At 57.2% G+C, this 14342-nt stretch overlaps 1 protein-coding gene across 1 annotated transcript in view; it reads left to right on the plus strand.

Annotated features, from left to right (window-relative positions):
• The window catches only part of TRIM9 (tripartite motif containing 9), a 64671-nt gene extending 53502 nt beyond the window's left edge, over positions 1-11169 (plus strand). Inside the window, exons 5-7 of the mRNA XM_057384017.1 lie at positions 5849-6152; positions 7486-7648; positions 9683-11169. Coding sequence (XP_057240000.1) covers positions 5849-6152; positions 7486-7648; positions 9683-9745 — 530 coding nt within the window. The 3' untranslated portion in view covers positions 9746-11169. The remainder of the gene's footprint in view (positions 1-5848; positions 6153-7485; positions 7649-9682) is intronic.
• The last annotated feature ends 3173 nt before the right edge of the window (positions 11170-14342 follow it).

Below are 14342 nucleotides of genomic sequence, written 5' to 3' on the forward strand. Positions count from 1 at the left end.
AACAACCCAAGGGGAAAGAGCCTGCAGGGAGCTGTAGGGACATCAGGTGCTGATCAGGTGTAGATCAGGTGCTGATCATGAGCACAGCTACTCCAGGTAGTAGTTCCTCTCACACTGGGTATGGTTAGAGCCTGTCCCTCCCTGACTTTGAGCTCTGTTTATTGACTGTTGTGCAATAATTTATCTCTTCTGACCCCGCTGACACCCTTTGCTTCCACAGCCGCGGCCGCAGCAGCAAACTGCAGAAGTTACAACCCACCACGCAAAGATATGTTCCCTTTTTCTCTGTTTTAACACCATTTCCAGCCCAATCCATACTCACAGCCGAGCTGGGAAGGCTGGGGATAGAGTGAGTGCGTGGATGGTGGATTCTACATTTTCATGTTAATGWATTCCTGGAAAAGGTTAGGGAAGAAATTGCAGGAGGTGACTGTTGGTGGTAGAGGGAACAGAAACCAATGTCCCAGGAGGTTCCCTCTGCTCTGACATTTTGCTGTGAACCCCACGAGTTAAATTCTCACTGTAAGGCTCAGATGTGTTTTGACAGGTGCAAAGGGACACCAAGAACACAACCTCCCGAACAACCCCTGAGTAAGGTGGGTGCTTGGTGGTTTTAGGGTGATGGAGCTTAGCACAGCCCTGCCAAACGCCTCTCGGTGTCACCAGCTGGGTTTCCCACCCYGATTATTGTGCACAAGAAGGTTTGGGACGCGTTGGAGCACGATGGGATGTGTGCATGGTAACCTGTGAATTTTTTTAGGTGCAGAACCCCCCTTTWAAGACAAAGCAGTTGAATTTGTGGTGCTGGTATGGGGACTCTGTTGAAGATGACGGTGTTTTCCTTGCTGTCAGGCTGCCCTGAAGGGTCTGGCTGGGCTGCAGAGCTGGACATTGCTGCCCCATCCGAGGTCGGGGCTCGGCCGCCCAGCACAGACCCCGTTCTGACGCGTRGTTTGCATTGATCTTACGTTTAGACACGCAGTCAGAAGAGCAGACCCTCCCTTTTCCAGTGCCTTTGGAAAGATCGCAGCTGCGTAGAATGAGTCCTTTCTCCTCCACCCTTAATCTACAACCCAGCTACTCGGGGAGATCCTACTTTGAGCTAAGATCTTCGGCCCACCAGCTGAGCTTGCATTCCTCCTTACAGTCCCTGAATTCAGCCGGTGAGCTGAGCACCTCTGGCGTTGCCTCTTGGTCTGTGCTTCGGGCATCTCCCAACTCTCTGTTCGTTCTGTCCCGTTGTGTTTGTTTTGCCCATGACATGCRGATGGCAGCGGGAATTCTTTGTCACCGAGGGCGGGTTGGTGGTGTGGTTCTCCTGGGGTGTTCCAGCTGTGCCAGGGTGGGCAGTTTGAGGCGTGGGGTGATGGAGCAGCACCATAATTCCTCATCTGGGTGCTGCTCKTGGAAAGGCTGGCGTGGCTGAGCTCTTTGCTGATCATGAATCTCAGAATGGTTTGGGTTGGAAGGGAGCTTAAAGCTCATCCCAGTCCCACCCCCTGCYATGGGCAGGGASACCTCCCACCAGAAGATCCCTTATCTCTGGTTTGTGTTGAGTTTGTGTCAAGGGATGATCAGAAAAGACCTTCCCTGGATGAAACCCGTGGAGATATCTCCATGGATTCCTTTCGCTGTGCAAAGGTTTGCTCTGTGAAATTAGTTTGGTTGATTAAATCTGGACATTTCTTAAGGAAGAACCAGGTCTGGATGGAGGCGAGGTCTGGCCCAGAGAGGYTGGGRTGTYCCCCTTGYTGGAAGTRTCCAAGGTTGGACAGGGCTTGGAGCAGCCTGGGRYAGTGGAAGGTGTCCCTGCCCATGGCAGGSGGTGGAATAAGATGATTTTAGGRTCCYCTCCAAMCCAAACCAGTCTGGRATTCYGTGATTCYAGCTCCCAACCCARCTTAGGGCTGGCTCAGCTTCCRTGGGCTCTGTTCCWCTCAGCTTTGAGCCCTGGGCTCGGCTTTTCCCAGCCCAGTGTGATGATTCCAAAGCCTTGTTCCTGCAGAGCAGTGACTCCTCTGGTGATGCCTCACTCACCTGGCAGCCCCCAGAGCTCTCGGATCCATGGGCAGGTCCARTAGGGTGAGGGATGGATTTGGGCAGCCAGCCAGGAGCCGCAGGCACCGGGGGCTCTCCCAGCTTTTTTCTAACCAATCTTTGCACATCTTCTGTCGCTAAAGATCCTGGGCCCCGATTCTTCCTCCGCTCTGGATTTACACCGCTCCAAAGGTGTTAATTCCTGACTTTCTCCAGGAAATGAATTCTCCCCCTGGAAGAATGGGGGCCCCCGATTGTTTGATTTCCATCCCATGTAACACGGAATGAGGAATGCCGCAGCATGACCCTTGCCAGAATAACCGGGGTGGGAGGGACAATCCTGCAAACTTTTCTTTTTCTCTGTGCTTTTCGTGTTTGATTTCTCATYGTGCTGCTGTGAGCTGCTGCCTTCCAATGCTGTTTTGTTACGGACGTTTTTTTCCTTTGTGTCCGGTGTGCCGGGACCCTTCYGCGCTGACCGTGAGCCGCGTGTGCGCCAAGGACCTGCTGCAACCCCACCCTGGGGTGGGGGGACAGGGACAAACGGGGTCCTGAGTGCCACACCAGGGTGCCCATGTCCCTCAGCAGAGCGGAAAAGCGGTGTTTGAGCAGGGACACGGGGCAGGATTCATTAAAGCAGCCTCGGGAGGAGCCTCTTGGCAYGGCACGAGGGGCAGCACCGGGCACAGAGCTGGGCAGGGGTGGCCCTAAAATCCAGTGCCCTCATGTCCTCTCGTTCTGGTCAGGATGTGCCCCTAGGTCTGGACAAGCTTCCAGACCAGAAAAACCTTCTGGATCAGGACAAGCTTCTGGATTAGGACAAGTTCCTAGGTCAGGACAAGCTTTTGGATCAGGGCTAGTCCCTAGATGAGGAAAAGCTCCTGGATCAGCACAAGCTCCTGGATTAGGACAATCCCTGGGTCAGGACAATCCCTGGGTCAGTCCCCAGCTCCCCAGAGGTGTTTGCACCCAGCAGTCAGGCCCAGGAGCACGCAGGGCACCCCAAACACATCCTGCCCATGCAGCTGATGGAGCTMCAGCCCTTTGGGTACCCCCAGGGCTCCCCTTTCCAGCTCCACTTCCAGTCCCTCTCCACTGGACTCACCAGTGGCTGCCCTTTSCTCAATCCCTGTTTTTTCACTCAATCTAGAGAATCTTTACCAAACATCCAAAATACTCCACCAAAGCTAAAATTTCCTGCCTCCTTTCTGGAGAAATGCTGAATAATTTGGCTTCCTGAGCAGTCAGACTCATCCAATCCACACTCAAACTCCCAGGTTGTGTTTGCCACCTCTCTCCGTGCCCTCTGGCTTTTAATGAATCAGGCCTCCCGTGGCTGCTGGACGCTTAATTACCGATGAAACGCTCACGAGTGTTTGTCAGGAGGTTGTTGTTCCTCGGCTGTGATGTGTGAAATGTAGTATCTCTTTGTAGGATGCAATTTTGAGACACAAGGATCGCCTTACTCCCAATTAGGCAAGTATCTTCATTACAATTAACTGGCACCTCCTGCGTGTTGCTTCATTCTTTTTGCTTTTTTTTTTTTTTTAATCTTTTCTTTGATGACTGAACAGCGTTTCTTGCTCGTACCCTGCTTGCAGAGCACTCTCGGGTGTCACGAAATCATGGAATTGTTGAGGTTGGAAAAGCCCTTTAAGATCATCGACTCCAACTGTCCCCCAGCACTGCTCCATGTCCCCAGGTGCCACATGCACAGGGCTTTTAAATCCCTCCAGGGATGGTGACTCCAGCACTGCCCTGGGCAGGAGGCAGATTTGGAGGGGAATTTATTATTGCTGGATCATGTAAAGGCATTTTAAGTTTTCCTTCATATGGTTTTAAGAAGCTCAAGATCAGTGCTGTGGAAGTGGCCCTGTAATTAAGAACTGATTTTCCTCTTTTAAACTGAATGAGAGCAGGGTTAGATGGGATATTGGGGAGAAATCTCTGGCTGTGAGGGTGGGGAGGCCCTGGCACAGGGTGCCCAGAGAAGCTGTGGCTGCTCCTGGATCCCTGGAATTGTCCAAGGCCAGGTTGGACAGGTTTGGAGCAACCTGGGACAGTGGGAGGTGTCCCTGCCATGGCAGGGGTGGAACAGGATGAGCTTTAAGGTCCCTTCCAACCCAAACCATTCCATGATTCTCAATATGTATCCCAATTCATTAAGGGCACTTGAATGTGGGCCCAATGCCACGGATGCAATTAGCCCCTCTGCAGCTMATTAAAGCGAGGTGGCTGCTGCTTGCCTGTCCTCTTCAGGCTGCCTGCAGGGAGGAGGAGCCCACAGCTCTGTGGGGTTCCCTCCTCACCCCTCTCTTTGTGCCTCTCACCCCACCTCGGTCCAAAACACCAACAGCTCCACGCTCTGGCTGCAATCCCAGACCAGCAGGAACGGTTTCTCCTCCTTTTCTCCTCCTTTTCTCCTCCTTTTCTCCTCCTTTTCCCTGACGTGCTGTTTTCTCTCCCGCATGCCTCGCCCCGGGGATGACCACAGTTGACATTAAAAAGATGGTGGCAGGTACGGCACCCCCGCGTGCGGAGCGGGGCGCGCGGGGTGGCCGCGTGCATGGCAGCTGTCTCGTGCCACCTTCCAATAAACCGTCAACCTGTCTGACCCGAGTGTTTTTATCTTTCAAGCCGTCAAATGTGTTGTGGATGTTGTCAGTTGAACGTTGGCAGCTGGAGGAAATGGCGTGGGGAGCCGGGCTGGTGGCTTGGGGATGGTCCCTGTCCCTGTGTCTTGTCGAGGACGTGCTGCTGTGTCTGTCAGATTTGCAGTGACCRAGTCCTGTGCGTTTAAAACAGCGACCCTATGGAATCGTGGAGGTTTTGGCGTGTTTTCTTGTTGTAGGTGTGGCTCGTTGCTYGGCAGGGAGGTTTCTTCATCTCTAAATGAAGACCTTTGTGTGTGGTTTTGGTTCCCAAAACAGCCCTTAAATACGCACACAGAGCTTCTCTGCTGCTCCTCAGTCCCCTTCCCGCACTGGTCTGACCCTGCAAACTGTTCCTTGARCAACACTTGGTCCTGAGTTAYGTTCCAGGCCAGGCTGGACGGGGCTTGGAGCAYCCTGGGCCAGTGAAGGTGGGTTGGAACAAGATGGGCTTTAAGCTCCTTTCCAACCCAAACCATTCCATGATTCCATAATCCTGTTAGAGCTTGCAGACCTGGTGAGGATCACCTCTCCTGCGAGGGCCAAATTTTAGAGGACACCTTGAGGATCCTGCGGGCTCACAAGCCAAGACATTGGGAGACCTGAAGCAGCAAGAGTGAAACTCCTCCAAGTCCTGGCCACAAAACCTCAGCTGCGCTGGTAGCCATAGCCACAGGAGCTGAGAGCATCCCTCCGTGGTGGCAGTTGTCCCTCCATGGTGGCAGTTGTCCTTCGGTGGTGGAAGCTGTCCCTGCATGGTCTCAGTTGTCCCTCCATGGTGGAAGTTGTCCTTCAGTGGTGGAAGCTGTTCCTCGATGGTGGAAGTTGTCCTTCATGGTGAAAGTTGTGCCTCCTTGGTGGAAGCTGTTCCTCGGTGGTGGAAATTGTCCCTCCATGGTTGAAGTTGTCCCTTTGTGGTGGCAGCTGTCCTTCCATGGTGGCAGCTGTCCATCTGTGGTGGCAGCTGTCCCTGTGTGGTGGCAGCTGTCCTTTCATGGTGGAATTTGTCTCTCCATGGTGACAGCTGTCCCTCCATGGTGGCAGCTGTCCCTGTGTGGTGGCAGCTCCGTGTCCTGCATGCAGCATGCCCTGTCCGTGTGGCTTGGTGCGTCCCCATCGCGTCCCCAGGGCGCTGAGCTCGCCTTGTTTGTGTGTTGCAGTGGCTTGGTTTTCTTTTGACCCCGCCTCTGCCCATGCCGACATCATCTTCTCCAACGACAACCTGACTGTCACCTGCAACAGCTACGATGACAGGGTGGTGCTGGGCAAAACGGGCTTTTCCAAAGGGCTGCACTACTGGGAGCTGTCCATCGACCGCTAYGACAACCACCCCGACCCGGCCTTTGGCGTGGCGCGCATCGACGTCCTCAAGGACGCCATGCTGGGCAAGGACGACAAGGCCTGGGCCATGTACGTGGACAACAACCGCAGCTGGTTCATGCACAACAACTCCCACACCAACAGGTAGGAGCTTGGGATGGGGGGGTGAAGCTGCAGCCCAGGGAGGAGCCAGTGGCACCTACAGCTGCCCATGGGGATGGTGGTGTCAATCCTGGTCACCTACAGCTGCCCCTGGGATGGTGGTGTCAATCCTGGTCACCTACAGCTGCCTGTGGGGATGGTGGTGTCAATCCTGGTCACCTACAGCTGCCTGTGGGGATGGTGGCATCAGTCATGATCACCTACAGCTGCCCATGGGGATGGTGGCATCACTCCTGGTCACCTACAGCTGCCCATGGGGGTGGTGACATCAGTCCTGGTCACCTACAGCTGCCTGTGGGGATGGTGGTGTCAATCCTGGTCACCTACAGCTGCCCGTGGGGATGGTGGCATCAATCCTGGTCACCTAGAGCTGCCCATGGGGATGGTGGTGTCAATCCTGGTCACCTACAGCTGCCCATGGGGGTGGTGGCATCAATCGTGGTCCCCTACAGCTGTCTGTGGGATGGTGGTGTCAATCCTGGTCACCTACAGCTGCCTGTGGGGATGGTGGCATCAGTCATGATCACCTACAGCTGCCTGTGGGAATGGTGGTGTCAATCCTGGTCACCTACAACTGCCTGTGGGGATGGTGGCATCAGTCCTGGTCACCTACAGCTGCCTGTGGTGATGGTGGTGTCAGTCCTGGTCACCTACAGCTGCCCCTGGGGTGGTGGTGTTAATCCTGGTCACCTACAGCTGCCCGTGGGGATGGTGGCATCAGTCCTGGTCACCTCTGTTGGAGGATGAGGGATCAGGCCCCGCCTGCCTGGTGCTTCCTTGTTCCAATATTCCTTCCCTGCTGGTCACCACTCTTTCCGTGCTGGCTTTTCCGTCGTGCCATCCCTTTCCCAGTGCCACCCTTGCAACTCCTGCAACAGCAACATTTGCCTTGATCCCTGTGATCCCTGTGTCACAGCTGCTGCTGTCCCCATGGGGCTGGGGACATGGCCTGGGGAAAGCCTGGGGTCACCTTTGTGTAGCCTCAAGGGCTGTTCCCTGTGGATCAGCAGGTTCTGGTGTGGGTGCTGTAGCTTTGCTCCACAATTCCACGTGGTTTCCTTCCCGGGCTGGGTGGCTGTGGCCACTGTCAGGGTGGCTTTCCCTTGGGGACATCATGGCAAGAGGAGAGCAGCTCCATGGGAGGGTGGGGGAATGATTCCCAGGGATTCCTGAGCGTGCCTGGGATGGGAGCAGGTCACAGCCTGGCTCCTGGGTGAGCCGTGGTGTTCACCACCATCACTCCTTGAGCTCCATGGCCTGAACCCTGAACCAGGAGCAYGGGGGACATTGAAACACTGACCATGTCCTCCCACAGGACCGAGGGCGGGATCACGAAAGGCGCCACSGTGGGAGTGCTGCTGGATCTGACCAGGAGGACGCTGACCTTCTCCATCAACGAGGACCAGCAAGGGCCCGTGGCCTTCGAGAACCTCGAGGGGCTCTTCTTCCCCGCCGTCAGCCTCAACAGGAACGTGCAGGTATGGTCTGATGGGCTCTGGAGCAGGGCCTGACGTTCCTGCAGTGGGAAGGGGGACATTGCTGTCACACTCACGCTGCAATCACTGCAGTGTCAGGTGCTGCTCTGGGGCAGCAGGGTTCTTGTGTGGCAAGGGYGGCTTGGAAGGAGCTGAACTCACACCCTGACCCACCTGTGATCCCCAGAATGAGGACAGAACTCGTGCAGCCACCAGCTGCTCGCCCCAGCTCTCTCCATCACGAGTTCTCCAGCCCTCCCTGGGATGGGGTTTGATAATGGGGTTTTGTGATGCTCCCCAACAAGAGCCCCTCAGCAGCTCCCACAGCTCTCCCAGAATCCACGTGGGATCATCACCAAGGAGAAGGGCACCTTTTAAAGGCTGTTTTCCATCTCAACCCCCTCTTCTCTCCCTCTCTCCCAAGCTCTCAGCTCTGCTGAACCATCACCAAGCAGTGACTCCCTGGGCTGATGCGGTATTTCCATCTTTCATTTTCCTTCTCACTGCTCACATCCCTGCAATCCTCTGTCCCGAGGAATCTTCCACACCCTGGCTTTGGCACATCCCCCCTGCCACTGCCTTCACCTCCTGCCCTGCCCAGGCACAGCCAAGGACACGTTGCACGTGGTGGATCAGCTCAGGGTGTTCAGCATTTTGGAGAGGGACTTTGGAACAGAGCTTGGAGTGACAGGATAAGGGACAATGRGATATTGGGAAGGAATTCCTGGCTGGGAGGGTGGGGAGGCCCTGGCACAGGGTGCCCAGAGAAGCTGTGGCTGCCCCTGGACCCCTGGCAGTGCCCAAGGCAAGGTTGGATCACCCTGAGATAGTGGAAAGTGTCCCTGACATTGCAGGGAGTTAAATGAGATGTTCTTCAAGGTCCCTTCCAACCCAAACCATTCTGGGGTTTTATGATCACCTCTGTGCAAGGGCAGAGGCACCAATTGGGGATCCATGGGTTAGGACAGGCCCTGTTGTGTCCATCAGGACCATCCCAAACCTTGGGAGTGTCTTTGCCAAAGCGTCCCACCCCACAGATCTCGCCAGCAGAGGAGCCTGCCTGCCTTGGGGAAGGGCTGGGAAATGTTTAATTAGGAGCCACTAATGAAGCCCTCGTTGTCTGTGCTGGGTTTAGAGGTGCTGTGTTAATGGGGTACAAACGTATGATGGGTTTAATTCCTGCCTCARTCCCCTACACAGCCACAGGGGACAGGACATTGCTGGAAACCCTGGGCAAGGCAGAGCCTGAATCCCCTGACAGCACAGAAATCCTGTGGGATCCTGATAAAAGGCTGCTAATTAAGCCAAACCATTTATTATGCTTTTTCAGAGGTATATGACTAATTGAAAACAACTCTAATTGGGAGGGAAATTAGTGTTTTTTAGACAAAGTCTTCTATAAATCTGTATCTGGAGGGGACAGTGCTGCAATGAAAGAAGGAATTGTGCTTTCCTCCCAAATGGCAGCATTTGTGGAGGGCCCTGACCTCCCCCTGTGCCTGACCCTGTCCCAATGTCCTGGTGCTGCTCAGTGTCCCCATCACAAAGATCCTTCCTCCCACAGCCCCTCCACYRTCCCCATCCCTCCACTGGCCCTSTCCCCACTCCATCCCCATCCCYGCTCTGCTCAGGGGCTTCTCCAGGATCTCCTGTGATGTTTTCACTGTCCTTCAGACCCCCCATCCCCTCTTGTCCATCYCACCTGCACAAAAACCCAACTCCCACCACATCCCACCCCTCTGGCAGCCAGCTGTGGGATTTGTGTGCTGCCAGCTGGGAATATTTGGGCTTGGTACTGCTCACCACACTCGCAGGGAGTCCCAGTTCACTCCAGCAGCACTGAAAAGTCAGGAACAAGCGAGATGGAGCCACCACCACAGTTCTGGAGGAGCATTGGGCTCCGTGCATCTCCGGTCACATCCTGCTGTCCCCAGTGCTGCTCTCACCCTCCCTGGGGACARTGTGCCAGCTGCCACACCACCAGCTGTCCCAGCAGGCACACTGGGACACCGCTGAGCCCCGTGTCTCTCCTCACAGGTGACGCTGCACACCGGGCTGCCRGTGCCCGAGTTCTACGCTTCGCGCTCGGCCATGCCGTGAGGACGCTCCCGGAGCCGGCTGCCTCTTCTCGGGGTGAGAGGAGCCAGCCCGTTCCCTCCTGCAGGACAAGGCCAGCCTGCTCAGGGCCGGGTCCCTGCCCARCTGCCGGGTCCCTGCTCGGCCTCTGGCCGGAGGTGGGGAGGCAAATCGGGAAGGACCATCCTGGCTTTCGGCCGTCTCCGCTCTCCGGCCTCCGCGCTGTCCCGTGTGTGTGCGCTTCGCTCTTTAGCTCTCTTTGGCTGATCAAGTACCTAGGTAGCCTGAGCTGTTCTCCTGTGTCCGCTTTTAGGTTTGATTTTTCCTGATTTGAGTTGGGGTTTGGGGCGGGGGGACACTTCCGTCTCTCTTTCCCCTCCCCTGGGGCTGGCTGGAGGGAGCCCGCCCCGGGAACGCTTTGCCCACGCCAGCCTGGTTACTTTGCAGGATATTTCTTTCCCCTGTGGCCTTTCTTGCAGAGCACCCTCGGTCACGTGTAGAGGTGGGTCCTGGATTACCAGTCAGTCTCCATGTCCTTACCAAACACCCCTCTCTGTCCCGTGTCCCCATGGGGCAGGGGGTGGCCGTCCCGTCCCCAGGTGCTCTGGGTGCTGGCAGACCCTTGGTTGGGTGCCCAATGCCCATCCCTCGGTGCCAGCACACGCGCCACAGCCATAGACCGGAGAGCCCTCAGCCGGCCCTTCGGAGATTAGTGTTTATTTTTTTAYAGTTGCCATATAAAGCCTAGCCTTAAATTCAACTGATAGTGTCCTTCCAATCACCGGAGAATTCATTCTGCAGCGAGGGTCTGACCGAGAGCCCGGGGATGGGGATGGGATGGGGAGGAAGGAGAGCTGGCCACAGCCCTGCCACGCCCTCAGGAATAATCCAAGCCTGCTGCCGGCAGCAGTTCCCATCAGCTCCATTCCCTGCTTGACTTTCTGGTAATTCAGGGGCAGGAAAGGAACGGTGCCGGCTTCGCTTTGCGGTCCCCTTCGCTTTGCGGGATCGCTCCCAGCCCGTCCGGAGCCACGGGAATGCCGGCCCAGCAGAAAGACAAGTGTAAATAGCCCGTTCCCTGCCAGCCTGCCCTCCCCTAGGACAGTCCCGTTCATCCCCTTGTTGCTCCAGCATTAAGTTTTCCTAATTTATTGGATGGGTGCTATCTCGTTGACTCCCACCGAGGGGTTCCCCCAGCTGCCGGAGAGCCGTGTTGCGGGACAACGCCGGGCAGCTCCTCGGTGCTTCCAGAGGAGCCCCCGTGGCCGGCTCACCCGGGGCTCCTCTCAGCCGTCATCCCCCGTTCTTTAGGATGTTCATGGTGCTTCTTAGAGTCCCAGTGATTGTAAGACGTCGTCCCCCCGTTGCGCGATGGTAGCCGCACACAGCCGCTGTACTGACGACAAGTGTCACGTTTGCTGTTCTAATAAAGGACTTTTACGAGAGAAGGGCAGAGCAGCTCTGTGCTTCACTTCCCAGCTCCATCCCGTGCACATCCCTCACTGGGCCGGTCCAGAGGCAGAGAATGGACAGAACTCGGTCTGTGGGAGGGAGCAGAGCCAGCTGAAGGAATTCTGGCTGTGGGGSCCAGAGAAGCTGTGGCTGCCCCTGGATCCCTGGAAATGCCCAAAGKCACRTTGRACATTGGAGCTTGGGGCACCCTGGGACAGTGGAAATTGTCCCTGCTCATGCAGAGCGTGGAATGAGATGGACTTTTAGGTCCTTTCCAACSCAAACCATTCTGGGATTCTCTGAAATGCAGAGCTGTGGCAGCACCATGAGATGACTGAGGTCTTGTGCCATTGTGCCTCCTTCCCTGGCACGGTGGCACCCTCTCCCTGCGGTGGTGCCGCAGCCAAATCACAGAGCAGCACCAAATCAGAGCTCCTGTTTCCCACCCTGWGGGCAGGAGATGCCCCTGGAGGGAGGCAGACACTGCACACCCCATTACACCCCTGGGACTCATGGGGAGCTAACCCAAGCACAGCCAAGAACCCCAAATCCAGCAGCCCYACATCCCACCCAGCCTTTTCCTGASCCTTTACMAGCAAACCCCCACAYCCYTYCATGAGAAATGACRATTCCCCATTCCCAAAATGGGACAATGGGAAAGAGGAGGGTGCAGCTCCCATGCMTGCAGGGAAATTGGGGTGCTGATGGATGGCCCTGGGATATAAGGCACGAGAGAGGGATGACCGAGGCTGGAAACAGCACCACCTCCCCAGGGAGATGAAATGTAGGCAAAATGCAAAGGGATGAGTGCAAGGGGAACATTTCCAAGGGAACAGCGTGGACAGCTCTCCCAGGGCCGTGAGAAGGACTCGCTGCTGGGATATCAGTGCCTGCTCTGTTCTCCCAGAGTGACCCAGGAGAGGTTTCCAGGGTGCAGCCTCTGAGCTCATCACGGGCTCGAGTCCAGGGCTAAAGAAGAAAATGCTAATGGGTGAAGTGCGCCTCAGAAGGATGCTTGTTCCTCGCAGAGTGGGAATGTGCCCGTGCCACCGGAGATACAGGAAACTGCAGCCTCCCTGCAGCATGTGAAACCAGCCTGTAAATCGTGTACAGCACAGGGAACAGCCCAGGGCCAGAGCATCTGTGGCAATAGGACAAGGGGCAATGGTTTYAYACTGACAGARYRGAGATTTAGAGCTGTTGGGAAGAAATTCTTCCTTATGAGGGTGRGGAGGCCCTGGCACAGGWTCCCTGKAYCSCTGGAAATGTTCCAGGCCAGGTTGGACAGGGCTTGGAGCACCCTGGGACAGTGGAAGGTGTCCCTGCCTATGGCAGAGGTTGGGACAAAATGAGCTTTAAAGTCCTTTCCAAAACAAACCACTCCACGATTTTGTGATTCTATTGCTCTGGATGGATGCCCGTGCATGGATCTAATCTAATCCATCCCTGCCCTCTGGCAGTGAGAAGCCATTCCCTGTGTCCTGTCCCTCCATCCCTTGTCCCCAGTCCCTCTCCAGCTCTCCTGGAGCCCCTTTAGGCCTTGGAAGGAGCTCTGAGCTCTCCCTGGATCCTCCTCTTCTCCAGGTGAGGACCCCCAGCTCTCCCAGCCTGGTTCCAGCCCTTGGAGCATCTCCATGGCTCCTCTGGACTCGCTCCAGCAGCTTCATGTCCTGCTCATGCTGGACCCCAGAGCTGGATGCACCTCTGCAGGTGGGGTCTCACCTGAGTGGGGCAGAGGGGCAGAATCCTATTTCCTTGCGTTGCTGCCCACCCTGCTGGGGATGAGCCCAGCTCGGGGGAAAACAGATCTGGAAAACCTGCGGAGCCAGGCTGGAGGAGGAGGAGGATAAGGAGAGGGGGAGGAGGAAGTGCTGCGTTGGAAGCTGATATCGGGTATTTTTGCCCTTGGGAGGTACCGGGGGCAGGGCAGGGCAGGGTGCTGCGGGCAGGGCTGGGCACTGCGGGCAGACACGGTGCGGGAAGCAGCGGCAAAGAGCCCGGAGCCGGGGACAGAGCCCACGCCATTTCCAGAGGGATTGCGAGCGGCCAGAGAACAGTGAGGAGACGGGCAAAGGGAGGGGGCCGGGAGATGCTGCGGGGGAGGGCGGGGGCAGTCGGGCAGGGAGGGACCGTGACACGGGAAGGGGACCGTAACACGGGAAGGGGTCCGTAAAACAGGGAGGGGACTGTGACACGGGGGGGAGGCCGTGACACGGCGATGGATCGTGACACGGGGGGACACATCATGACACATTCCGGCTTTTCCCTCCGGGCCCGGCGGGAAMGATCTTCCTTGTACGTGCTCCGAGAGCGGCTGTCCCGCGGGCGGGGCCACGCGTGGGGCGGTCCCTGCGAGGGGCGGTCGCTSCGTGGGGCGGTCCCTGCGTGGGGAAGCGCTGGGTGGGGGTGGCCGCTCCCGGGGCGCTCCGCTGCGTCCGGCTGCGGGTGCGTCCGAGGGGCTCGGGGTCTTTCCTGACTCTGCGCCCCCTCCTCTGCAGCGCCCCGGGATACCCCCTTTGCACATCCCTCTGAGAACCCCGGGGACCCCCTTTGCACATCCCTCTGAGAACCCCGGGGACCCCCTTTGCACATCCCTCTGAGAACCCCGGGGACCCCTTTTGCACATCCCTCTGAGAACCCCGGGGTCCCCTTTTGCACATCCCTCTGAGAACCCCGGGGTCCCTCCCTTTGCACACCCCTTTGAGAACCCCGGGGTCCCCTTTTGCACATCCCTCTGAGAACCCCGGGTTCCCCCCCTTTGCACATCCCTTTGAGAACCCCGGGGTCCCCCTTTGCAGACCCCGTTGTGCCCCTGGAGGTCCTTCCCCTCTTTTGCACACCCCTCAGTCCATACCCGGAGTCCCCCCCTTTTGCACACTCCTCTGTGCCTGTCGGGGTCCGCCCTTCGCGCACCCTCTGAGATCTCTCCCCCCCACCAAGGGGCGGTCCCCGGGACATCTCCCGGCCACGTTCCCGGAGTCCCCCCTTTACTCCTCCCTCCGTCCATCCCCGGGATTCCCCCCTTTACACCCCGCTCTATCCATCCCCGGTCCCCACCATTCCACCCTCTCTGCGCCCCTCTCCGGGCGCTCCCCGGGGTCCCCCCTTTGCCCCCCCGCTGGCGGTCAGCGCTCCCGCCCCACGCGTGGGCGGCCCTTTGCGGGGCCCG

The sequence above is a fragment of the Malurus melanocephalus genome, unplaced genomic scaffold (genome assembly GCF_030028575.1).
Source record: "Malurus melanocephalus ecotype Western Australia unplaced genomic scaffold, MMel_1.1 scaffold_675, whole genome shotgun sequence".
Classification (NCBI taxonomy): Eukaryota; Metazoa; Chordata; class Aves; order Passeriformes; family Maluridae; genus Malurus; species Malurus melanocephalus.